Source organism: Notothenia rossii (genome assembly GCF_949606895.1).
Source record: "Notothenia rossii genome assembly, chromosome: 7".
Lineage (NCBI taxonomy): Eukaryota > Metazoa > Chordata > Actinopteri > Perciformes > Nototheniidae > Notothenia > Notothenia rossii.
The window spans coordinates 46,199,081-46,226,771 of NC_136905.1; the positions used below are offsets into that span (position 1 = coordinate 46,199,081).

At 40.3% G+C, this 27,691-nt stretch overlaps 1 protein-coding gene across 1 annotated transcript in view; it reads right to left on the reverse strand.

Annotated features, from left to right (window-relative positions):
• vps13b (vacuolar protein sorting 13 homolog B) overlaps positions 1–27,691 on the reverse strand; it is a 460,668-nt gene that overhangs the window by 344,547 nt on the left and 88,430 nt on the right. The window contains 11 exon segments of the mRNA XM_079694034.1: positions 2,453–2,577; positions 6,377–6,571; positions 7,062–7,231; positions 9,136–9,321; positions 11,602–11,689; positions 13,745–13,882; positions 15,106–15,228; positions 16,250–16,345; positions 18,945–19,219; positions 23,517–23,691; positions 24,338–24,519. Of these exon segments, the coding sequence (XP_079550160.1) occupies positions 2,453–2,577; positions 6,377–6,571; positions 7,062–7,231; positions 9,136–9,321; positions 11,602–11,689; positions 13,745–13,882; positions 15,106–15,228; positions 16,250–16,345; positions 18,945–19,219; positions 23,517–23,691; positions 24,338–24,519 (1,753 nt within the window).

Below are 27,691 nucleotides of genomic sequence, written 5' to 3' on the forward strand. Positions count from 1 at the left end.
GGCTGAAAGAAACTACAGAAGGGCATTGATCTGAATCCACTATTTGAGGCAGGCAGGGCAGAAACAGGGGGGCTGGAGATCAAACAAGCAGCTAGAAGTCTCTTATTGGGAGCAGAAATCGCAAGGAATCAGGTTCTGTCTACAGACAGGCTCACACACCATTGAATAAGGGCCTTGTGCTTTCCTAAGTGGCCAGCAAACCTCTGTAAAGAAAATAACATGTTTGCCTGGAGAAGAAGTCAGAAAAAGTCTAAACCTTCTGCAGCTCTTTGACATGTTTAAATCTAAACTAATGGGAGGAAATCGATTCCCAAGCTAGTGCTCGAGCACAGGTGTCCTGCTCTAACAGGCACTTTGACTGCAAGGTGTGAAAGAGGGGACACAGTGTGGTGTGTGTGTGTGTGTGTGTGTGTGTGTGTGTGTGTGTGTGTGTGTGTGTGTGTGTGTGTGTGTGTGTGTGTGTGTGTGTGTGTGTGTGTGTGTGTGTGTGTGTGTGTGGGTGGGTGGGTGGGTGGGTGGGTGGGTGGGCGTGCGTGCGTGCGTGCGTGCGTGCGTGTGTGAATCACATCTTAATTTCAAAGACCAAATGATTCCTTCATTCGTGGCTATTAACGTATAACTGTTGTTCCAGTGTGCTGAGATCAGATCTCTCAGATATCTGGAGGAAGATTGAGGTATACATACTCGTGGATGGGGCTACAGAGCTACTAGAAAGACAGTCGAAAATTGGGCATTGCTCCGTCTGAATGTCGTGCAATTTTGCTAAATGTTTAGACAAATTGCTTGTGTTACCGCCCTTACATGCTAAACTCTTATTGCACTTTTGGCAACGAGCATTGTTCACATCGAGACGGGTAAAGTTTAACCACACCTCGGAGCGCTTTCTCTCCGCGATCTCTGCCGTGTGTGTGTTGCATGCATGTAGCAGCCATGTGTGTGTAAACTGCCCCGCCCCCTCACACAGAGACAGGGGAGAGAGATCTCTTGTGCACTAACCCTACCGCTGCACAACACAACTAATGGTGTCAAACACATTCAGAAGGCAAGTCATTCCACAAATTGACTCTTGACAAGGCACACGTGCTAATTGAAACCATTCCAGGTGACGACCTCATGAAGCTGACTGAGAGAAGCCAACAGTGTGCAAAGCTGTCATCAAGGCAAAATGGGGCTACTTTGAAGAATCTAAAATATAAATCATATTCTGGATTGTTTAACACTTTTTTGTTTACTAGATAATTCCATATGTGTTCTTTCATAGTTTTGATGTCTTCAGCATTAATCTACAAAGTAGAACAAAATAAAAAAACTTCAAATTTGAAGGTGTGTCCAAACTTTTGACTGGTATTATTCCCTTATTGTGCTCATTTCAACTCCTAGCCTCTGTGGGGGACATCTCTAATGAGTCATCATCTGTCTGGTAAAAGGACAGGGATATAGCAATATGTTTTTTCCTCTCTTTAGACTGTGTTGTCTTATTTTCCTCTCCTTGTGTTTCAAGCCATCTGACAAATTGTTGTAGTTGTTACCCGATGACTGCATTTTTCTGTTTTCCCCACCGACCGCGGCAGAATAGGCTCACCCATTACTTTAAATACCCTCTGAGGCACTGCCCGCAAAAGGCTGCAATCCTCTCTATAAAGTACAATACATGGGGATAACTCTTCATACACACACACTGTATACAGAAAAGCAAAGCATGCGTACAAATACCAAGCACGCATACACAGAGGAGGTTCACACCCAAACCTTTCTGAAACCAGATGAAACTTTCCATGAACGTCTGCCTCCCCACTTTGGTATGCATCTTCACTGGATTACACTGATGAGTGATTGTTAACTTTATTAACCATTTATTGTAGTTGACTTGACACTTTAGTCATCACAAATGACATGAAAACAATGACCATGTTAACCAATTTTATATGTTAAATCTTAAAACAACACATGGATCTAATAAAAATAGGTACTCCAGGACTCAGCCTGTGACAATTTTCAGCATACCAGTCTTCTTCAGTTTTTTTATCTTTATAATAAACAGAGAAATCATGTTTTGAGGTAATCTTTGGATACTTTTGCGGCTCAAAGATTTCGGGATGTTTATACTAAACACCCAGAAAAATGTTCTCTGTAAGGCTAAAACGATATGTTGTGTCAGCACCCTATTGAATTCTGCTGCACATATGGATTTCAATAACAATACTGTTTAAATAATCAGCAACATGCAGAGTGGACTTGGCAAAGAGTGGCCAGAACGAAATTCAGAGAGACATTTTGAGACACAGAATCATTTGGGTGGATTACAAGCAATGCATTAAGAGCAAAAAATGTGACAAATTATGAGTTGAATTAGTATTGGGAAGAATTGGGTGTGATCTCTTTGAGACAATCCAATAATTTTAAATAGGCAATATTAAATGTTAAGGCTTAAGAACAATTTGAGGTAGCTCACCAGTATGCAGGCATCTGGATCAGCTTCCCATAGAGCACAGTGCTGAAGGAAGGGATGATGGGGATGAGAGGCAGGAAACCCCCCGTACTGTCCTTGCATGTCAAACCTGCCTGTAACCCAAACACCTGGAAAGAGAAACAGAAAGAAAGCAAGTGTGTGAGAGATGTTGAGAGGTAGAAAGGGGAAGACAGGGGAAGAAATATGCACACAAAAAAATGCATATGCAGCAACATATAAGATCAAACCATTCCCTGGATCATCAGAAAGAAACATGGCAACTCTTATGGTGAACACAGTGTCTGGAAAGAAAACACAGAAGCACAGAGCAGGCGTTTATTGTTCTCTCATCTCAATCGCCACTGAAATGCTTAACCCTATCTGTTCCCAGCGGACATTGTGAAGCTATTGGCAGAAAAAGAAAAGGCTAAATCTTTTAAAATACCTTTTTGTTTAACTCTCCAAAGAAATCGATATATACTTAGTAGGGCTGTCAAGTTAACGCGTTAGAGCAGTTAAACAAAAATGTAAGGCCACTAATTATTTTAACGTGCGATTAACGCATGTGTATTTGTCCTCGCCCCGCCCCGTAGTTTCAGAGCCCAAAGGTTTGACGTTGTTGTTGTTGTTAGTTGGATGGTGGCAGATTCTAGCGGGAGATATGGATACAAAAAAAAGGTGTTTTAAACAGCAAGCCAAGCACACAGCTGATGCCGACAGCCCCGCTCCTGCCGCTCGCTTGCGGCAGACCACGCTTGAAAGTTTGTCGGGGAGACGCCTGGACAACAACAGCCATAGCTAAATGGGGGGCTACAGCTTAACATTGTGGAGGACGAGGGGCTGCATTAGATAAGTCGGATCGCATCCAACGTGTCGACAGCACATCACAGCGCATTATTTTAACCCACAAACTTCAGTCTCATGCATTGACTGTTATGAAGACAGAGGAACGGCATTTCGCCGACACCTGTAAACAGGCTTTTCTGTTTGAGCAACTGGCTCAGTGCAGACAAGTACACAGGGTAGAGAGAGAGAGAGAGAGAGAGAGAGAGAGAGAGAGAGAGAGAGAGAGAGAGAGAGAGAGAGAGAGAGAGAGAGAGAGAGAGAGAGAGAGAGAGAGAGAGAGAGAGAGAGAGAGAGATTCCAGGTTGTTGTGTTGAAAATATTTGTCATTGTTCCAGTGATAATAAACAAACATTTGCATAAAGCATATTTGTCCACTCGTATGTTGATAAGAGTATTCAAAACTTGAAAAATATTCCTCTAAGGTAGATTTAGAACAGGTAAAAAATGTGCGATTAATTTGTGATTCATCGCGATTAATTATGGACATCATGCGACTGACAGCTCTTATACTTAGGGTACCTTAAGTACAGAAAATTCATTTTTTTCTTTAAAGATTTTTGCCCAAAAGTTTTTTTAATTAGTTTGTAAAGTTCACTAGCACACTTGTTCTGAATAATCGTGTATGCAGCCTGTTGCAGTTGCTCATATTAGATTTGTACCACTTTTAACTTTTAGCTTTCAGAAAGAAGTGCCCTCTCTGAGCTATTTTAAAGTTTTTCTCAATTGAGTTGCTGCTTTTGTGCATTGATGCCGCTGTTGCAAAGCAACCCCATGGCTACCTTGTTTACACCAGGGAGAAGCAAATTGTGCTATAGCATAGCATATACATTTAGCATTTAAAATACTAGGAATGGATGAGCTAACGGTGTTGGCTAGAAGTCAGACGGAATATCTGGAGTGTAGTTTAATGTGCTTCATGAAACACAGCTGCACTTTATGGTTATATCTATATATGCAGGATATATCTGACAACAACATTCACATTGATAGCTTCTGGACTGTTCAGACAATGTTTCCACCAACAACATTTCCAAAGTTTATTTTGATTCTTCAGAGGGTCTCTGTGGATGACGTCCTGCCTCTTTCCTGGGTGTTTTTACTTCAACTTGTATTTGTATAAATATTAATTTATGACAGATTCAATTCATGCAAGTGAAGGTCTACCAAACCAATTGTGCAGATGGCCCATAGCGGACATACAAAACGTTGGATGTGATGAGTATACCAAATGTAATTGTGTAATTGCCAAGCTAAGATGTATATATATTGAAAATCCTCCAGTGAAATGCAAGCTTGGGCTCATACAGCAACAGACAGATTCATTGCAGTTCCCATGGGAGAAAATATTTCAAATGGTGTTTTCCTTTAAGCTGCCCCAAGCAATCTATTATACAAATATTCCTAGTTTTCAATTACGATTGGTTTATTTACTTCTTTGGCCTCCTTGTTGAGCAAGGCTGACTTTGAGTTATTGTCTATATCCATGGAAAAGTGAAACAATGGCTACCTGCTATCCTCAAGACAGTCACCTTAGCTTTGTCAGTCAGTGTCAACAAAACACAGATTAAGATAAGCTTTAGTTTACACCCGTTTCAAATCACTTCCTGAACTGGCCAATTGCAGCCAAAATGACCTCGTCATGCTCCCACTGCTTAAATCCAGAGGAGGAATTAGTGCATTGGCAGTTAGAGATGCTGATTGGCTTGTTCAGAAGGATATTTGGCCACAGACCAGTTGACTGTTAACCCTGCAGTGACCCTGTGATAAGGTCTACCAGCATGATGTCCAGCAAACAACCAGGCCATACCAGGCCACACTGGGCCACCCCAGGTTTCTCAGATATGTTATCCAGGCTTCCTAAAATGTGGTTTAGCTGAATTTGTTTAAGCCTCCATAGTTCTATATGTACTCCATGGGACATCTGGCTCTTCAAGTAAACCATAAATGCAGAGGTGAAAACAAGTTTATTTGTAGTTTAATATAGGATGATTCTAAAAGTAAGACCAATTCACAAGTTTAGAAAAAGGTTTGTAGTAAAGCCATCAGTTATGACTTTTCTTAACTTTATTCTCAATGAATGTTCACGCAAAGAGTGTGTATGTAAGTCACTTATGTGACAGCTATGTATACAATAGAACACATTTAGATAAAAATCAATAGTCATTTCTAAAGGCTTTGCTATGAATACATACACTATTTTATAGTATAGAGGTATAACACATTATTCATACCATACTAAAAAAAGAATTTCAAATTCATTGTCAATAAAAGGGTCTAACAACATGAGTAGTATAGTAAGTAATAGGCATTTAAACACTATATAACTGCTGAATTGTCCAAATCAGGAAGCATGAGTGACAGAGAGTATGGACAATCTGCACAACACAGGCTTGCACCATCCCATCAGTTTGGTGGGTAAAAATCATGAAGAAGACCAGGGTTGGACTGGTCCTCATCAGAAAGCTCAGTGCTGGGATTTTTACAACCCAGTAAAAAGGGGTCATCAAGGTCATTAGGGTTATTTCATAGCGGAGTTACGACTGTGGCCATGTGTTTGACTTGACAACTTCTGGCTAAGGTACATAAAAAACAACGGTAAGGAAGTATTTTGTGTCAATATTTTAGATAACGAGACCGCAGTAAAATTGAAATCATTAAATTAAACAGTTGCAATGTACATGATCAAATACATACTATGAGAAAGGATAAGATAATATAAGCATCCTTTATTAATCCAACAAGGGTATAGTTTCTTAACGGACTTAAACAGCACATAACTATAATAAAAGAACCAAATGAGCAAATGCTAAATTAAACAAAGATGTACAAGGTCTAACTCAGATCTATCTTTTATTTGTATTTATTTTGTATAGCTTGTAATTGCATTGTTAAGGAACCTTACCAACCAAAGTGTTTCATTCATAACTTAACTACACAGTAGTTGTGTATATGATAATAAACCTTTGAATCTTTGAATGTGAATGTGTCAAAAGAGTTGTACTCAAGTATGTTGTTGGAAATATGTCACACTTTTTTAAATGTACTGACAGTGCAGCCAGAGTTGAAATGTGTGGCTCTCACCTTGAGGTAGAGGTGTGCATAGCAGTGATGCAGCAGGTTGTCAGAATGCTGGCTGAGGCTGCTCACTGTGCTGACCAGCTCTGGAGCATACATGGGCACTGTGTGTTCAACATTCACCCTTTCCACCTGGAACTGGACAGCAGGTAGAGGGCGCACCGGCTGAAACACTGGCACGTTAACTAGCACCGGTGCAACCTGGGAGATATAAAAGGGGGAAATGGATTAAAGGCAGGAAACTGCTCTAAGTTAAGTCTTAAGTAAAATGTCCTCATCAGTCTCCCTTGTGCATCTGAAGACCAACCTATAGTATTGCAGACCTTTAGTAATGTGGAGTCAGGTATAACAATACAATACACACTTTTCCCAACTCATCACAAGACTGCGAAACAATGTTATCTTTTTTTAGATAAATAACATATTCAGATATGTACATTATAAGTCATTTAAACCTTTTTAGCAAGACAGTTACCTGTTCGAAGGTTCAGTTAGTACCTAAAATGATTTGTTCTTTATAATTATGTTGGCATATGTGTATTACAATCTTGAGGTCATATCATTCTCTCTCCATTTCAGTTTGTATGTATGATTTTCACACAATTATTTTATGCAGCGCATCCAGCATGCTTATTACCCTTCTCGAGGTTCTCAAGATATTATTTGCAAGAATGAAGTCTGTGTGCACTACCTTGCATCCCATGATCACAGGCATGAGTGTGTGAAGGAGGTTGAACTCTGCCATGGAGACAGTCACGGAAACTGAGAGGAGAGTGAGTAATGTGAGTCTGGTTGGGATGAATTCCTCTAAGCTTGATATCTCTTCTGGAGTAGCTGCACCATGGCCCTCTTCAACCATTTCTAAAGAGACACAACAGAAACAAATGTTAGCTTTGTAACAAATATTAGAACATATTGCAGAGTTGCTTGAAGAGGCTGCAGTGTTCAATTAAACATCATATTTAAAAAATAAATCTTTATTGAAATGAATCTAACCACAAGTATACTGTATCACCTGTGGTGCATTATTTAAATAAAGTGAGGGAGTGAAAAAGTATTTAGATGTGAGGAGGACTGATTTATAGACAGGTCAGCTGTAAAGCACACCAATTTGTTTTAGTGGGTGCCTCTCTATTTGGCCTGCATCATTTAAACAATACAAAAGTATTTTTCAACAAAACCACCACCTCATATGCTAAATAAAATAAACAAGCTCAAAAAAGGACTTTCAAGGGATATTCATTACAGTGGATGTTTCCCATTATCAATAATTAACCAGAAACTTCCGGAAAGTCCGAAAATGAAGTGAAGCAAGTCAACTTGGAAAAGAGGCGAGTAAGGTCAGCGCCCACCAAGGTAAGGAGGGATCAGAGCACTGAACCACTAAACCTTGTGCAGGGCCTGAGGTGGACCAAAAGCTGAGCACTTTGTTACCGAGCCGCCTTGGCTCTGCTCCCAGGACATGGGCTTGTTTCAGTTCAGTAAAGGTTCTGTTTGGCTTCATTCCCAGCTCCAAGGTGGGCTCAGAACCTGATCCCACTGCTGCTTTGCTCTTTGGCCTTCCGCCACAACCCGCTTCAGGTTCATCTGGCAGTGCCATGTCCAATCCAATCATATGCCAGCCCTCAAGTCAATATCCCCAGTCAGCACTCAAATTATAAAAGACATGCAGATGATATGGTACACAGAGGCATGATTACACACCCGAAAACACTTTGTATTCAAAGCAGACAGAAAAGGATATACAAAAGTGTGCTGGCCAACACACAATGGCACACAAAAACTATTACTGTCACGCCCTGGATTTTCTTGTCCAGCTCAACAGATACAGCTTTAAAAAGCATTTTACTGTGTTCCTTCCATTAATCTTAGGAAAAATGTGATACTGTACACACATCTAGTTCTTGGGAGGGAAGTGATTTTTCATTAGTTATTAGCAAGAAGTGTATCAGGAGGAGTAAAACAAATTTGACAAGATGAGTAGAAATATAGTCAAGTCTTGACCCCCAGAGAGGAGGGAAGGGGAAGGGAGGGGAGACGAGAGAAGAGGGGAGGGCAGGAGAGGAAAAAACACAAGGCATGTATTATTTTCTCACTCGATCTGTAATAGCTACCTTGGTGAATCATTTTGCCTCTTTTATCTACTCTTAATTTCTCAATGACTGTACTGAGCCTTCTCCAGACCAGAAAATTCCAGATTGAGCACAGACACATATAGAAACAGGAAGGAACACACTGACCTACCCAGCTTTAGTCAAAAGCTCTGCAGTAATTACCCCATCATCTATTATTTATCGCAGATGCTGAAACAGCTGAAACCTACGGATGTTATTGTTTCGCAAAAATTAGAGTTATTGCTACAGATATTACACACAGACACACATTCCATGTTCTTTCACAACATCCCAAGGATGAGCTCATCAATAGCTGCATAGGGACTACCACTAACAAGGTGTTTGGCTAATCCTCCCTCATGTGGTGCAAAAGGTCACTACTTTCATGTACAGCTGTGTGTTGAAAGACGGGTTGTGTAAGGAAATAACAATGTGATGAGGATACTGTAAAGTGAAAACTGTGCACTTTCTGAACATGTGCAGAGTAGAAAGGAGGAGAAGACAAAAGGATAAATGATAAGAGACAGTATTGAATCAAGTGTTAGTTGAGTGTAGGGAGTATGGCAAGCTATCATTTGTTAGCTGGCTGTTTTTGCAGCTGTTAAAGAACGCTGAATGAAACAGATGGAGCAACTGTAGGAGATAACTGACCTGGCTGTGGTTTGCAGTAGGGTTCATACTCGTGCTCCATGGCACAGGTGACCATCTTGAGGATGCGGTGGACGGCACTGCTGTGCAGTCTGACTTCCAAAGCTCCCACCACAAGCCTCTTGATTGATGTCTCTTGAACGGCAGGTACTACCTCCTCCAAACTCACCACAGAGAAGTCCTGAGGCTCTACAAACAGAAACAAACATGCATACAATAGCGAAATTCTAAATGGGTAGTGCAATTACAATTTGAGGATTCTTTTATCAGTCAGTGCAAAACAAGTCAAATGGATATGTCACCTTTTTTATTTCATGTACATGTGTTTAAGTATAGAATCCCCAAAAATGTTTGGCACTGGTGTAACACAGCAGCAGGGAACAGCTCTCACAGCCGTGACCCACTTGAATTATGAATATTCCAAATGTCCACATCTCTCACACAGCTGTCCCTTCATTCATCACAGGCCCCTGTTCCAGGGGGCCACTTGAAAGACTCAGCTCCCCGGCAATAAAAAGGGAGAAATTAAAAAACAATGAAGGGGGTGGACGAATGGCAGTGAGGAAGAAAGAGGACAAAGGGTCACAACTTTCTTTATTTTCATTACATTCTACCACTGCACCAAACATTTTTACAACTCTATGAGTTAAACTATTTTTTTTTGCTGCATAGGTCGGGGGATGGGGTGAAACTTCCATTGAATTCTGGGGATTTATAAAGGGCATGTGCAATGCCACTTCCCCTTCCCTTCTTCAGTGAGATTTGGCTGAAATGGATTAGGCCTAATATCAACCATATGGCTGCAGTTAGAACGGTCAGTGGAATGATGAGGAGGCTTAAATTAGCTGGAATTTAGATGATTTAAAAGTGTCTCCATTTCCAAAGATTTAGGAAAAAGTTTTTAATCTGCAGCGTTACTCTAATGTGAAGTCAATGGTGAATGTGACCTAGGTTGGTTAGTGTTTCAGTTGACTCAGAGTTTATGTTGGTCCCATGGCAATGGAAACTCATTTGTTTAGTTGACACTGGATCTGGTCCGCGTCCGAGAAGAACAGAAACACTGACAGAAGAGAAGCATTCCAACTGGCAAGGGTAACCACAGCCGTCCCGCAGGAATTACACTGACACTTATCCTGCTGTCAGAAATGACTTTGACAGCTCAGGATGACAGTATCAATGTTTTTTTTTAAATTTAGATTATTATCTGTAGCTGACAGCAAGAGCAAACAATAGCCTAGTCAAAAAGAGGAATACAAAAAGGGAACAAGTGTAGGTAGTTGAGACAGCATAGATGACACTCAACTCTTAATAACACATCAATGAATATGTGTGAGTTGTTCAATTGGTTTAACCAGATCTACAGACAACTGTACACTATATCACCAAAATTATGCCAAAGTGAATTATCACTCTAACTGGTCGTTTCCACTCCATGAAGCATGATGCCCTAACACCATGTTGTGTTAGAATTAAGGGAGACTTGGGCCAAAAGGCTCTACTGTTACCATTTTGCTATTACCCACAGTAAGGAGTTTCATAGAGATGGTATTAGATGTATTTGTGTGCGTGCGTGTGTGCGCGCGTGCGTGCGTGCGTGGGTGCGTGTGTGTGTGTGTGTGTGTGTGTGTGCACGTGGGTGGGTTTGGGGGAGCACCTTAGAACTTGTGGTGTCAGTCAGGTGTCACAACATTGAATTAAAAACACTGAACATTGCACACTAAAGCCAAATATAATATTTTGAAATTAAAGGGGAAATACTTTATCCGTTAATGGGAAATTCAGATCGTTCAGACCTGTATAAACATTATTGAGTGGTGCAGCTGAGGAATGAGAAATCCTGCCTATCTTAAGGCTTCTGCGAGGAAGAGTGACACCTAATTAGCTTCACTTTGTCAAGAGCTTACAGGTAAAGAAAAACAGTGTTTCAACAAGCAGCGGGGAGAGAGAAACTCAAATACATGTCAGTGCAGACTAAACACCTCTGACAGCCGCCCTCCAGGTAAGTTTGGGGTGAGAGTGAGGACAGGAAGGGTCAAGGACCAGGTGGAGGGGACTCAAACAAGAACAGCTCTTTATTCAAGTCACCAGGGGGCTCCTTGACATAGAGAAGAGAAGAGCAGAAAAGAGAAGAGAAGAGGGGAGAGGACAAGACAAGCAAGAGCTGAGAGGAGAAGTGAAGAGAAGACAAGAGAAAACAGGAGAAGAGAGGACAAGACAAGAGAAGACAAGACAAGACAGGAGAGGACAAGACAAGAGAACTGAACAGAGCAGAACCGAACAGGAGAACAGAAGACAACACAAGACGAGACAACAGAACAGAACAATCAAAAAGACAGCAAGTAAAAGATTGATGGGGATGAGGAGAAGGGAGAAGCAAAGAAAGCAGAACAGGACAGGTATAAAGAAAAGGAAGAAAGGCCGGCAAGTTAAGCAAACAAGCTCTTTGAGAAGGAATGAACTACACAATACCTTTGCTGCTGCTGTTCTCCATTGTGTAGAGGTAATCCATGTAGAATGCACCAAAGCGTTGAATGCCTGCTATCTCCGTATAGGTCTCCTGTCAAACAAGAGCAGTCAGGTAAACATGGCAGAAAGGGAGCAAACACGCTCACAGCATTTAAGAGTGCCAGTGCCTGGGGTCATGGTGGATACGGCAAAAGGGGCAAATTAGAGATAAAACAAAGGGTAATTAAGGGGTTAATCTTTTTTGTTGGAATTTTTTTTACAGGTCAACAATATCACTGATATTTGGAACTGTTGTAAAAGACTTGATTATGGCAGGAGGTACTGTATGTCTTGAATCTGGGGTGAAATTATAACCGACCACCTTTTTCAACTATTTTGTTCAGAAATTATGATAAAGAGAAGACACTTCACTAAATGTATGCATTAGTAAGTATATGGTGCATGGGGTAGTCATTTGGTACACATCAGTTCTGTTGTTACTTGCTTATACGCGACAAACTATTAATGGAAAGAAAAACATATCTATTAAAAGAAAGGACTTTATGACAAATCCAACAATTCTGATTAAACCTGTTTTAATGTACATTTGTGCAATCTTAAGTATGAAGTATGAGTGCTATGCAATATGTATATAATTCAACTATTTTGTAATTGTCAATTTTATTCATTGACAATTATCATTATTGTTAACAACTACAATCTAGATCTTGGCAAAAACTTGTATCTTTTTTAATATACCAGGATAAACTGTTACCACTCATCACTTACTCGTGTGCAAGTTGGAGCTATTGACCCTGTGTTAGACAATATTTAAAAGCAAAAGTTATATTGCACAAACCACTGGTTGAAAGAGAGAATAAGTGAACAAGCAAGAAACAGAAAGAATGAATGAGAGAAGCCCCCCTCGCCCACATATTCAACACCCCCAACCAGGACACACTCAACTTCTCTAAACAGACATTTCAATAGAACCTTATCAGCAAGGCAGGTTAATGAGTAATATTTATTAGGGGACCTCTAATGGCTCTGGCATGCTTTTGGATCAAAGCCAGTGGCTGGTTTCAAAACCGCTAATGAATTAACAAGAAAACCTTTAACTCTTTCATCTTCATACCTTTTTTATGTACCCTTAATCGGCCCACAGAGGGGAAATGTACATTCTGCATTTGACCCATCCTTGTGTTAGGAGCAGTGGGCTGCCATTATGTACGGCACCCGGGGTGCAGTGTAGGGAGCGGTGTCTTGCTCAGGGACACCTCGGTAGCACTTGGTCTTTCGGGGACTTGAACCGGTGACCTTCCGGTTCCCCAGCCAAGTACCTATGGACTTTGCCACCACCGCCCAGATGGATGGATGGATGTCCAAACAATTGCTTCATTGAGGATCATGACCATTTCTGAGCAGAGTCAACACTGGAGCTGAGAGTTATCTCATCTTAATAATGGCTTCAACACTACTGCTCAGATGGCAGGAACATTCCTCTACTGCAGCCAGCAGCCCGGAGACTGACAGATATTCAGCAGTTATACACATTTAAATGATTTATTTCAAAGAAAAATAAGAAATTGCATTTAAAAAGTACACACTATTGTATTTAATTAGTAACGATTTAAAATGATACAAGCTGTACTTTGAGCTTTTCCAGATAATAGCTGAAAAAAGACTGAATGTAATATTTTTGGATTATTGTTGTGTGACCTGGATAAAGTATTGTATTAACCACATTTGTATTCCTTTCTTGCATTTTTGAGAAAGTCACTTAAGCCACAGTAATATCTGTACAGAATCATCTTTTGTTCTCTTTTTTGGCAATGAAGACTTTATATTTCTGAAAATAAAGAAACGTATTTGTTTTAGTGAGGACTGTGTCAACAGCATGTGCTGTTCATGTAAACAGCATCATTGATTTCATTATGTTTAATGCTGTTGGTTAAATAAGTGTGTTAGCCCTTAGGGCCAGGTGTGAGGTGTGTTTTGAGTTGGCTGTTGTCTGGTTTGGAACTGAATGCTTTAATTCTGCCATAAGGTATAGTCTCTGCCATCTTTCCTCAAAACATCTACATTATTTAAACAGATTAAAAAAAAAGAATGTTTCCATAAAAAATCTGAAACAAACATTCTGATATCTGATGTCACATATGTTGACCTTGTGATTAGCAGTCTCCAGGATGAACTCAGCCCTGACAGAGTTGTTCTCGGGACTGCGGTAGTCAAACAGGGAATTGGTGAGGTAGGTCATTCCTTTACTGCTTAGGCTGTCCCCACAGCTGATGAACACTGCATCCTACAGTGACAAAAGAAAATGAGAATGTGAACAATACTTTATCAGATGTCACAAAAATACTGTCCTTTCAATAAAACCATGGAACGTAGACAATAGAAAGTAATTCCTGGGACACACAATAGACCAGTCTTTGCTATGGAATCTTGTTGGGGGACACATTTTATGTAGCCAAGTGCTGTATTAAATGTAGGCCGTTGAATCTGAAATGATTAAAAACGACTATGGATGATGAAAATATATTGCATGCAACTTATGTCGGGAGTGGCACAAATGTTAAAGAGGACTCTTGGCAAATACTTCATAGATCTAGCTTAGAAAGATAATCAATTACACACAACTAATACATACCGTATTTTACGGATTATAAATCACGTTTTTTTTCACCTGTCTGGCTGGTCCTGCGACTTATGCTCCGAAGCGACTTATATATTGTGTCTGACTGCGTTCAAACTCCGGCCAATAGATGGCACTGTATACAATCGTGACAACTGAAAACTGCTGTACCACGGAGAAGAAAAAAGTCACGGCAACCGGGAGGATCATGGATGTATAATAAGAACTGGGAGGATGCATCACGTAACTTTCCAGGATGTTGTGGGATGGATGGACACAGCATGGGCTTCAGTGACGACCGACATCATCCTGTCGGAATTCAGAAAGGTCTAATCGGAGCTGATTCTGATGGAGAGTCTGAGGACAGCCCAAAGCAGGACATGATGCTTCATCCACACCTCTGTGTCGCTGTTAAACACTTCCACCGGAGTTGGCGGAAGCGTTTAACAGCGGCACAGAGGATGAAGACTTCAGTTGATAAATAAGACTTAAACACCGAAGCTTAGACTTATAAATGTTTTTTTTATCTTAACGACACGTTTTTATATAAGAGTGACTTATACTCAGGTGCGACTTATAGTCTGGAAAATACGGTAGTCGATGAAAATGCATTTATTTGGATTGAGCCCAAAAGTGTTGTCTATGAGAAGATAGCAAGACTGATGCTGACACAGTCATATGTTTCAAAAAGGCAAAAAGATGTCTTTCTTTTTCCAAAACAAACCATAACACATCTCTGTGTGAAGGCTCTCGGTAGCAATGGAGGCTGCAGAGACAGGGTTCAGGTGAAAGTGATCTCTCGTCTTGGTGTTTATTTTTCTTTCTTTATCTTTCTCATTCAAGTTTTAAGCTTTTTACATTTTTCATTGAGGTTCTTCAGCAGTTGTTACCTCTTCAAGTCGGTTCATGTTTTCTTCAAAATCTCGTATTCCCATGATGCCTTTCAGGCAGAATGCCCGGCACCCCACAAAGCCTATTTGACAATCAAAGAAGGGCTCCCCCATCATCAGCACCTGGAATAAAAAACAGAGGAAGAGTCTTTAACAGCTATTATATAACAGAACAGAATTACAGAATTTCTATGAATAAATTACTTTTTTACTAAGAATGAAGACTCCATTTTTTGTGGACTTTTCACCAATAAGGTGGGCTTATTCTGGTATGATAAAAAGATCAGGGGTCAGACGTGAGAGTGGTGTGTGCATGTGATTGTGTGGTAGCAGTCCATCAGACTCTGCAAGCAGTGTGGTTGACTCTGCTCTACCCGGCCGACAATTAAGCGGAGAGCTATCCAATAAACATTACATTTCACCACAAAATCATTACAAGGCATGGTTTTCCCAAATTTTACTAGCCATTCCTTTGCCTTTCAACACTCTCACTTTTGGTCCCAGTTCAGAAGGCTCACTCTCCCTCTTCCACCAAAAGCATAAATGACCAGAATTGGACATCTCTCAAAACTGTCACATGTGGTAGTAAGCTTAGGAGCAGAAAACCCTTTCCTAGTTCATACAGGTAAACTGCCAATAAGGTTGAAAAACTGTATTATCTGATTACACCAAGGAGCAAATGCGGAAAAGATCAGACTGGGGCCAACTAGGATTCAACTCTCATGTGTTGACAGGCAGAGACTAGAGACCTGGGCGGCTTTAAAATGTATACAGGAAGGAAATAAGATGAACTTCTGTCCAACTGTGTATAAGGAGATACCAATAGTGGGAAAGAGAGGGGAAACCGCGATATGTACAGTATAGTTCTGTCTAATGGTTGCACAAGGGTACATGTTGTGAAGATAATATATATTTTTCAGATTAAAACATTTATCACCCTTAATATTACAAATAAAGTTGCAATCCAGAGCTTGAGATAATATGTAATCAGAAATGTTTATATACTGTACATTTTGTGTGCCTATTTTCTTATTTTGATATTTTAACTGGACATGGGGCTGTTTAATAGATAATAGATTAGTATAAAACAATAAATGGCTTTAAAACATACATATTTCTTAAGAATGAAGCTGTGGCATCTTACCTCAATAGTGATCCCCTCCTGTTCCACACACAGGACCTCTCTGGACTTGACTTTTTGAGGGCTGTAGTAGCTGCTCTCTGACTGGGTCTCTGTCAGCTGAAAATATAGAGACAGCAATCATGTAATAAAAGGTTCAAAATGAACCTAAATTATAAGTAAAGATACCACTCAACTTCGATTAGGGAAATGCTTAAACAGGTGTCACACAAATATACAGTAAAGGAAAAGACCATGAACGTGAAGCAATACAAAGACAAATATTGTGTTATAGTTGAGACTTTGTGACATTCAGAAAGTAGATAAGGTATTTAAAAAACATATTAATCAAGTCTTAAAATGGCAGCAATCCATATCTGGAGACAACTAGTGAAAGCTATGCGCTGTTTGACAGAGTAAGTAACGGTTACGACAACAATACAGAGATGTCACAAAATGTCAACACTTAAAAAAATATGCGTCTCATTTTGTGAGGGTGCGTGTGTGCCCACGATTGATTAATGAAACAGATATGTGATTTGAAAAATATATAAAAGCTATTTAAGGATTGGAGTATAGGGCAAAAAGGCATTAGAAACTAATGCTAAAAAAAACACAGAAACGATTACATCCACACAAGGACAGATGACATTTGTCTAGGCCCCTTCTAGCTTTATAAGATTATACAATCAGAACATGACAAAACAGCTCAAGATACCAAGAACTGAATGTGTTTATTGAGTATTCAGGAACATTTATTAAAGTAGGGGAAAAATGTAAGTCAATGTTTGTTTAGTATTAAGTCGAATTTATCAAAGAAAAGGCATAAGTTATTGTGTGTTGAGTATTCAGGTGAAGGATTTTGAAGAGCGTTTTTTCTGTGTGTAGAGATAGTGTGGGTTGGGTCTGGCCACTTAGTTGGTGGAAGTGAAAGGGGGACAGAGCTGTGATGCTTTGAGGTTGTCCAGTTTTAAAAATGTGGTTGTAGTGAAGGTCCTAACCCATTCAACTTTTAACACAGGAAGCAGGTGCTGAGCAAAGAGCAGCTGTGCCATATTATCCCTACTGATGGAGCAAACTCTCTCACCCTCACTCCTTGCCCTCTTTCCATTCGGATGGTTTGATCACATGCAGAGGTCACTCTATCTGACCCGCAGGTCCCGTGGGAGCCATGAGCAAGGAGGTGAAATTATATGATTATGAATTGCTCTGTCTTTCTATGATAACTCTAATTACAAAAAAAAGATTGCCAATGAATGAAGCTAGGCCTGAAACAATCTAACCGATTGAGAACGTAGCATAGCATATGAGTACTAACACTTAATAAAGCCAGTTAAACTAAAAGCTACTAGCATCCCTGATTACCTCTCCTTAAAGGTATTTGTCCCATTAAACGGATTCAACACAAGTGAACCACAGAACAGACAGACAGACAGACACAGACAGAGAGACAGAACAGACGGACAGACACAGACAGACAGACAGACAGACAGACAGACAGAACAGACAGACGAACAGACAGACAGAACAGACAGACAGACAGACACACAGACAGACAGAACAGAACAGACAGACACAGACAGACAGACAGACAGACAAACAAACAGACAGACAGACAGACAGACAGAACAGAACAGACAGACAGACAGAACAGAACAGAACAGACAGACAGACAGACAGACAGACAGACAGACAGACAGACAGAGAGATAGAGAGACAGACAGAGAGATAGACAGACAGACAGAGAGACAGACAGACAGACAGACAGACAGACAGACAGAGAGATAGAGAGACAGACAGAGAGACAGACTGACAGACAGAGAGACAGACAGACAGACAGACACAGACAGACACAGACATAACAGACAGACAGACAGAACAGACAGACAGACGAACAGACAGACAGCACAGACAGACAGAGAGACAGACAGAGAGACAGACAGACACAGACACACAGAACAGACAGACAGACAGATACTCTAAGCAGAGAGGATTAAAGTTTGAATCCATTCCCTGAATAGTCATCATACCATGTTGGTGTTTAAAACATTAACGTGACCCGAGACGCCAGTTAGTGGTAACACTACCCTCCCCTAAACCACACAGAGACAAAGAGGGTTGTTACCTCCTGAAGATCAAGCTACTCTCAAACTGAAAATCACAACAATATACAGTATAAGATTCAAGAAAACGTAAAATACTTATTAATACATTAATATCTTTATGTCTGTCCCTTCATCTCTACAATGTTTGCAACATTTCCCTAAGAATAGCCACCTATACAACATAGTTTTTACCTTTGCTGAAATAGACAACTTCATATTTTTATCTTCACCATCTATCCATATTTTTCTGGATATAATTATTTATTTTTTATAGCCACCGTAATTAATGCATTTGTTTATCTAAAATATATTTTATTTTAAGTACCTCTTAACCCTTAATTATATTTATATCAAATGTATTTCCTGGCAGTGTGATCCAGAATACTTGACATTTTTTAAACCTTGGCAAATCTTAAGGCACTTCGTCTACCTTTGTTTGACCATTTCATTTTAATATTTGACATTAAGATGGGGTTATTTATAGTGTATTTATGTTTGTACACACTGAACTGTCATGCACCCAATGTGTGCTTACCCACATTCTGACTTCAATATGGTATTTATAAAAGAACTCATTCATGACAATGTGTGCATTTCTTAAACAGTTGATTTACCTTAAAGGTAACAGAAGCTTTGGTGCAGTAGAAGCCTATGGACACAATGGGGTCTTTGGGTGTGCGTTGTTGTGGATTGTTGGAGATGCCTTCTGTCTCTCTCTGCTGGAAGAGGCCTTCCTCCATTTCCTCCTCTGTGCCTACGATGGCTGGAACAAAAGACCAAGCCCAGGTCACCCAACCCATGTCCCCATCTTCAGGACAACCAGACTGCATGTAGAGGTCTGGGCTGGAGAACTGGTTAGTCCCCTGTCCATCCATATCCTCCTCCATTCCTGAAGGGGATAAAGATATAATCAAATAATCTGCATCAGATGATTTAGATTCATTTTAAAACAGTTACAGTTTTATACTTTAAAACTTACAAAGATCTGGTGCACACAAAGTAGACACAATTATAAACATGCATAACCCCGCCCCTAACCCTTACACCTATTAAGATGTGTTTAAATAAATGGGGCAATTGTCTTTCGCAAATTATATTTCAAATTTGTACACAAGTAGTGGTAGTATTTTTGTCAAATATATATATATATATATCATTAAAATGAGGGCTCAGATTAAACACTTAATTCCCATGCTTTAAATCCTTTTAAAGATGCAGGTTCTCAGAACACACTGGTCAATTTACAATGGGAGTGTATGTGCCTAAAGCAGCACACTCAATTAATTTGCCTTCGAGGTAGTTTAATACAAGCAAGATAATTCAGCTCTCTACTGAACACACACAGACAGCACAGAAAGGCAGACTCATGCAGGTGTGTGAGTCCAGTAAATGTGTTGGTACACTGCTGCACGAGTAGGAGACAGAATGAGAGAGAGGAAGGAGGGCACAGGGGGTCAGCCAGCACCCTGACAGAAGAGAGCCCTGACTTGGCTCAGTAAATCATTGTGGTCAGGGCTTTCTGAGTGGTACCCAGCAGCAGTGAGGAGTTGGGTCACATATTTGATGTAAAGCCAGCAGAATGAAATGAAGGCCATGGAGAAAGCAGAGGAGCCATAAGCATTATCCAAGTTTGGTAAAGTGAAGGTTAGAAAGAGTGGAAAAGCTCTTTGCTTCAACGAATACACAGAATGCAAGCGGATGTCTGGAGCACTGGCTAACATAAAACACCAGGTTCACAGCAAGTGAAGAGGGGAGTGTAAAAAGTGGCGGGAGAAGACACTGGAGGAAGTATTGCCTGGACATACCAAAGGGCAGAGTTCCCAAGCATAGTTTAAAAAATCCAAGGATTGAAGATTATTGGATATAGACACTGTCAAAGGCCAGTCCTTGCTTCTCCAAAGCCATTTTACTCTATTCTTTATTCTTATCATTGTTTCTCAGCAAACTATATGCGGTTTAACATTTTCCCCAAACCACCATGCAGAGCTTCGATCTACGAGGCTGACCTCTGAACTCACCCTGTCGTGTCGGGTTTTTTTACAAATCGGGAGAGAGGAAGCTAATGTCAGTACACAAGAATGTGTAATCCCGTTCCTAACAGCCACATAACCTCTGTGAGAGAACCAAACTGTCCGTGAGGTCACAGCTTAGGAATCCCAGAGGGTAAGGCGCAGAAAATAATGACATATTTTAATTAAATCTTTCACTTTGCTAACTGACAGTTGGAAATCCCAAGTTATGGTTTTTAATATCCCTCCCTTCCCCCAATCTCCCTGTAGGATTGTATCTATAATTTCTCAGTTTCTTTATTTTTTTCCCTCCATGGAAGCCTTTGAGGTGTCAGTTCAACAAGTTAAGCTCTTTTGCTTCACATCACAGCCTGGCAAAGCCTACGTTTGAATTGGAAGGCAATCAAAATAAAAGCACAATTACCAATCAAGTGATCAAAACAGACCGGCTTAAGAAGACTTTGATGTATTAATCCAAAGGAGTACCTCACAAATTCCCAGAGAGGGATGAGGGCTGGCTAAAATGTATGCGGCAGTGGAGTTGAGCCTGACAACCACACAGGTATAAAATACAACCAACAATGTTCTCTGCTTTAACATAAAAGCAATTATAGTATGAATAGATCTGTTTGTGGACAACTCACAGTATCCGATTGGAACCACATAAGCATGCACATGTCCACAAGGCAAGCTCAGAAGCACTGTGTAATAGGATGTGTCAGGGTCATGGTTGGCCTCTAGGCAGAGATGTATCTTTGGGTAGGTGTGTAAGTGAGTGAATGGCTGAATGACATTGAGACAGTTAGAGGGGCGGAGTGATAGAAGGCAGTGCCCTCACAGGCCAGTAGATGTCTCCCCATGTTTATAGAGGGAGAAGTGGACTGTGTTATCTGACAGAGTAAAGGAGTCTCTGCTGACTTCTTGAGCATGCTTCCTATATTTTACCGCAATGACTGTAACACTTGAAGAGAGCAGGCTAACAGTAAATACACACACACGCGCATTTGTGCGTGTGTGTGTGTATTTACTGTTAGTGCCTTCTCTCTTCAAGTATCACAGTCATTGTGGTAAAATATAAACCACTCTGCAAGACAAAAACCTGTTTCTTCCATGTTCACAGATTTCTAAACTCAAATGGTCTCAAATTCTTGAGAACATCTTGTCTAATGCACAGACAGAAAGTGGCCTCTGGGTCCCTTACATTTGATAGGACTCTGAGTACTCATTCAAACCAAACTCAAAATACTTAAAAGTGGAACATCACTTTGTGATGTTCCACTTTTAATTGGCAAAACAAACATTCAAATTAAGAAAAAGAAGAATATGATACAAGAGTAAGTATGAGTAAAAAAAATGAAGAGACACACGAGAGGGAATTGGAGCCAGATTACACGACTCACCACAGGCAGCCTATGGGAAATCAGATGAATGTGATGAAGTACTATGTATAAAACTGGGATCATGTTCCAGCAATCATGTGACAATGATTGTTTCCTACAAACCACAACCCACTAAAAATGAATATGCTAGGAGGTCAAGTCGTTCACTATAAGGGTCAACATACCTGAATGTTCATTACCTCAATGTCTGTACTGGTTAGGAAGAATACACTACATCTTTTGTATGCCTTTTAATGTTAATAAAAAAGCATTTGAGCTGTAACTCTGAAATTAAAATGCTGAAACCATATATTTCTGCAGAAGCCCAAACACCTCCCAACAAATACACACGCCCTCTACTTCAGCTTTTTCAGGCTGTCAATTACCTCCATCATAACAAGATCTGGAGTGCTCAGGTTCGCACAGCTGGTCCTCACTTGTATATTTTTGTGATGGGATACTAATTCATTCTCAGAGGCTCCCCATAGCAGTAGCATGACAGCGTCTCGTACATCTGGCATTGGACACTGAATTAGAAGCTGCGCCAACTTGCAGTAAAAGTTCCAGGCCAGCAGGCAGGGAGCAAGTCAGAGGGATTGAGCGAGTAGATATATTGTGTTGGGTGCCTACCACTTCCCCTGCACCATAATTTGCTCCTGGTGCTACAGAGGCTGATTTAGCCCAGTGGGACCTGGGACTGGATCCTGTTCTATTTGGCTGAAATGAGGATAAGCAGTTGGGGATAGATGAGATGGGTGTTTAGGGAATTAAGTGGGGTTTATAAAGGGGGTGGCTGTAGCTATTCAAAGTACATGTGTATATGTATGTTATATTGTGTGTGTATGCAAGAAAACTGGCTGCATGTGAAGGTTTTGCTCAGCTCCTGGATGTGGGAAGTGTGATTTTCCCACGAGTTCTCGAATCTCAAAGACACAGATGTGCCTGTGTTTGATTCATCATTGTGCCTTCCCTTCATCCTGCTCTCTCTATCCATATGGAGGGGATCAGGCCTGATGACAACAGTCTGTGTTGAGTTACACGCTACAACTTTTGTTTGTGGAAAAAGCAGGAGGAGTGCACACCATGGTCAAAGTGATGTTAAATGTCCCGTTTAGGAACAACAGCAGCTTAAGGACAGACATAGCCCCTGAACAGAAAAAGGCAACATGCAGGGCGTCATAGGACGAAAATGCTGTCTCAAGAAAAGCATCAAAGCGCTGTGTATGGTCTGATGGCTCATTTCAGATCTTGCAACCACATTGTTTCTGAGAGAAATGACTGCTGCAGAAACTGCACTGACACGCATGCTATATCGCTGTGAGACCAGTAAATCATTTCCAAATACATTTTTCTAAAACAAAATAATGGTTGTTTCTGCAACGAGAAGGGCCCTCAGCTTTTAAAAAGAGGACCACCTTATTTTACTCATTTGTAGGTGAACAAATAAATAAAAAGCAACAAATGACAACATGACTTAACTCATGTTCTAACATATGCAATTTTTAGCAACTGATGGTCATGATTTGGAAAATTGTACTGACAGAAGTTTTAGGGCAACCTGAAAGCTGATGATTTAGGGAGCATTCACTTTTGAAATGCCCTAAGCATTGAGTACCTGGTTTGACTCACAGACATAACATTTCCAAATACAAGGTGTTTTAAAGAAAATATGCCAGGATGTTTTAAAATATTGAAGATAAAATAAATCAAGCTAGACTTTTTTTGAACAACAAATCAAAAAAGAAAAAACTAACAAAACATTTTTTTTGTCAGCACCCTCTCTAAAGAACGTACTCACCAGGTAAAATGTTGCCAGCCTCTCTGACTTTCACATTTCCCTCTTCTTCCTCCCCCTCTTTGTGTCCTCCGATTTCCCCGTAGTAGAGGGCAATTATGAGCTCCAAAATGCGGATAAACATGGGCAGCTGCTGATCAGTAATGGACAGTTTCAAGCTCTCAACCATTGTGTGGATCTGAGGATACATAGAGAAGAAAAGTTTGAAATGTGATGTGTTCAGTTATATGGATAGATAATTTTGGTGTGGACCCTAATAGGTAATATATGCTCCGGTTTAAGTTATATGATCACCTATAGGTACACACCACACATTATGATTGCAAGTGATTGTATAGTTTAACTAGAAGGAAGTAGATATATATTCCCAAAAAATAAAAATATTAGGACTAAAGAACCTAGAGTTTTAGAGATTTTAAATGCACCAGCACAATAATGAAGATGACCTTTTCTATCAGAAAAAGTTGTCATATGTCATACACTGAGTGGAACAATGACAGCAACAGCCTGTGACCATTAGTCAGTGAGCAGAGGACTTTATTTCTAAACAGAAGCTTTGTTTTGAAATGTAGCTAATTTGAGAGGGATTCTCAACAATCAGTGGTATTTCAATTACACAACATGTTCTGGAACAATCAATTAATAAGTTGGCAAATAGAAGACAGTGTAGCCCTCCTTAGGGAGGCATTTTCAAACATATCAAAGTGCCCCTTGATGTAACTTAAATGACATCAGTTTAACCTAGAGAATACATCCTCAATCTTTTGTGTTTTTAGAGGAAAATTAGTATTAACAAGGTGTTGCCAACTTTTCAAGTTGCTCACTTTGATGACAGATGGGATCTTGGAATTGATGTTTTCGTAGGTAAAATGAAGACGGGTTCTGAAGGAGCATTTGTACAGCAGCGGGTCCTGGTAAAAGTCGATCTTGCCACTAGCATTCCGCTTGTCCAAGCACAATGTACAGTCAGCAAAGTTGATCACTTTCCTTAAGACCAGCTCTGGAGCTTCATTGATAAAAAAGAAAAGAAAATGAATGTAGATACATTTTGCATTGAACATATAAGGGGTTTCATTTCACTTGACACTCATCCAACATGTGTATTAGACAAATGTACTGTATGTACACATGTGTATTCACACAAAGAAATGCAGGCTTTAAAGAGGTAGCATTAAACCAAAAACAATACAAGCATATACACACTAACGGCCCAACCACACAGCAGCGTTAAAAAATATCTTGAAAATCTTGGAGGTGGGCGTGTCTGAAAGCTTGGGGATTTTTTGCGAGCAACGCGACCAACAACCAATAACATGAATAACCCGCCCCCGACATAAAAATCAAAAAACCCCGGGATTTTATGAGAGTAATATATATATATATATATATGTATATATATAAACTCCCCAAACAGGCGAAAACCTACCAGTTTCACCCAGTGTCTCTGCCACCTCCCTCCATGCCTGGTTCCTCCGGTTTGTATCCCGGTAAATAGTTACTGGTCGTAAAGAACCGGGTGATTTGCTACCGTAATTTCTCGTTTGGAATATGAGGAAATGAACTGCGGCATGTCTCTCCCAGCTTGCACGCGGTTTGATTGGCTAGCACTTGTACTGTCAGATTTGCATAAACGGGATTTGATTGGCTGACGCTTCCACCTCAGCTTCAAAAGTTGAACATTGCTCAACTTTTGAATCCTGGAAATCCTGGAAATCCTTGAAATCTTCGCTTTGCTCCCCCACAATGCAGTTTGGCGAAAAGCGAGGCAACGTGACGTCACCCCATTCAAAGTGAATGGGCAGAAGCATTGGAAGATTTTTTTAACGCTGATGTGTGGACGGGCCGTAACAGAAAGCAGGCTCTAACAGTAAATCATTGTGTGTGTGTGTGTGTGTGTGTGTGTGTGTGTGTGTGTGTGTGTGTGTGTGTGTGTGTGTGTGTGTGTGTGTGTGTGTGTGTGTGTGTGTGTGTGTGTGTGTGTGTGTGTGTGTGTGTGTGTGTGTGTGTGTGTGTGTGTGTGTGTGTGTCTCCCTTAGTTGGACACATCCATTAGACACTATTTTACTGAGGATCAGTCACTGTCCAGTTCATTTACCTGTTGTGTCTTTGAATTTTTATTTTATTTTGTATTTAACCTTTATTCAACCAGATAAAAAGCATTGAGATAAAACCTCATTTACAATGCTGACCTGGCCAAGAAACGTTCCACAGCAACGTTCCACATTATATTTATTAAAGATAACACAGACATGTAAAATACAGAGATCAAAACTAAGTAAACAAAAAGACGAAAAGCAGTCACTACATTGTGCACATTTGGGACAGTAAGAAAGATACACTACTTATTACTGCAAGAGCAGCTGGTGGTAAGGACTTCAGAAAACTGCTATTGAGACAAGTGCCCTCAGCTTTAGGCTTGATTGAAGGTCATTCCAAGACCATTGACCATAATAAAAATGACTTCTTTTTCCAGCCTCAGTCCGCACAGCAGGTACCTGGAACCGTATCCAGGCACTGGATCTGAGGTTGTAAGAGTCACAAACTGGCACATATGTACAGTGGAAGCTTACCTAAAATGGCTTTATACATTAATAAAAACCAATGCTGCATCCTACGCATACTAAGTGAGGCCAACCCAGTTAGGCTATACAGTTTGCAACGATGAGTCCTATGGGGTGCATTTGATATGTATATCGCAGTGCAGCATGGTAGAGTGGGTCAAGTTTGGCCAAAACAGTGGGACAGGCAAATCTATAAATGGTATCACCCTAGTCCAGCTGGGACAGGAATAAGCCAGAGACCAACCTTTGACGGGGTGAAATTGAAAAACAACATTTAAGTCTGAAAAGGAAGCCAAGAGTGAATTTCAATTTCTTTGTTAGAACTTCAATGTGATGTTTGAAGTTCAGATTACTGTCCAACCAAAAGCTCAGATATTTGTAGGTATCGACAAACTCAACGGAGACGCCATCAAGGGTGTCAATGGAGAGGCAAGAGGACGCTGACTTGGTAGCAAAGAGCATTGCTTTGGTTTTCTTACTGTTCAAATAGCAGTTTGGAATCAAGAAGTGCATGTTGCAGCGTGATAAAATCAGATTTTAAATTGGAAACGGCCATATCCAGAGGAGGAGCACATGAGTATACAATACATAGTTTCATCAATGCAAGACGAAGCGCACTCTGTGTCGAAGCCCACCCTGCATTGGACCTAATTTCAAGTATCTTGGAGTCATATTGGACTCGAACTTGACTTCTAATAAACATATTAAGAAAGTATCCAATACTATTATATTCAACTTGCAACATTTTAAACAAATTAGACCTTTCTTAACTGTCAGTGCTGCAAAGTCATACCTCCACTGTATGATTCCATCCCACATTGAATACTGTTTTACAAACAGGTCGTATGCTTTTGCCACAAACCTGAAACCAATAGAACAGCTGTACAGCTGCCCACTTTGACAACCTAGGATGGCTTAGAGTAGACGACAGAGTACAGCTACTTGCAATGGGCCTGGTCTACAGGATCCTATACACCTCTATGGTACCCATGTACATGTCAAAATTATTCCCAAAGGTCAAGGAATATCATGATCATAACACCAGAGGGAGCTCCACAAATCATGTAAAACCCAGATTTGGCACAAAAAAAGGGAATACACGTTTCGCAATTATGCCACATCAAGGTGGAACGCTCTTCCCACTACTGTAAAGGAAAGTAAAACTATACTTACCTTCAAAACCTCTCTTAAAGAGCACCTTCGGGGGAGACCATTGCAAAACTGGCTCCAGTAATGGTACAAATCTCAACCTGTCGTACAATGGACAGCTTCCCCCCCCATCTATGTATATACTCGCATTTTAGACTCTGTTACTAACTGTATATCTGTAGACTTGGTATGTCTTAAATGTCCGGTTAGGATGTATTAGAACGAAATCTAAAATGAAATTTGTAAGTAAGCCATCTGTATGTAAAAAAACACCTGTATGTAAATTGTAAATAAGCCATCTGTATGTCAAATATGTCTTGTATGTCTTAAATGATATGATGAATTGGAAATGGGGGACCCTGATGTAAACAAGACGAAAGTCTTTCTCTGGTCTGCATCCCCTTAACAATTGTATGTTTTGAGCTGTACTGTACTGTACCCAATATACAAGCTGTTAATAAACTTTTC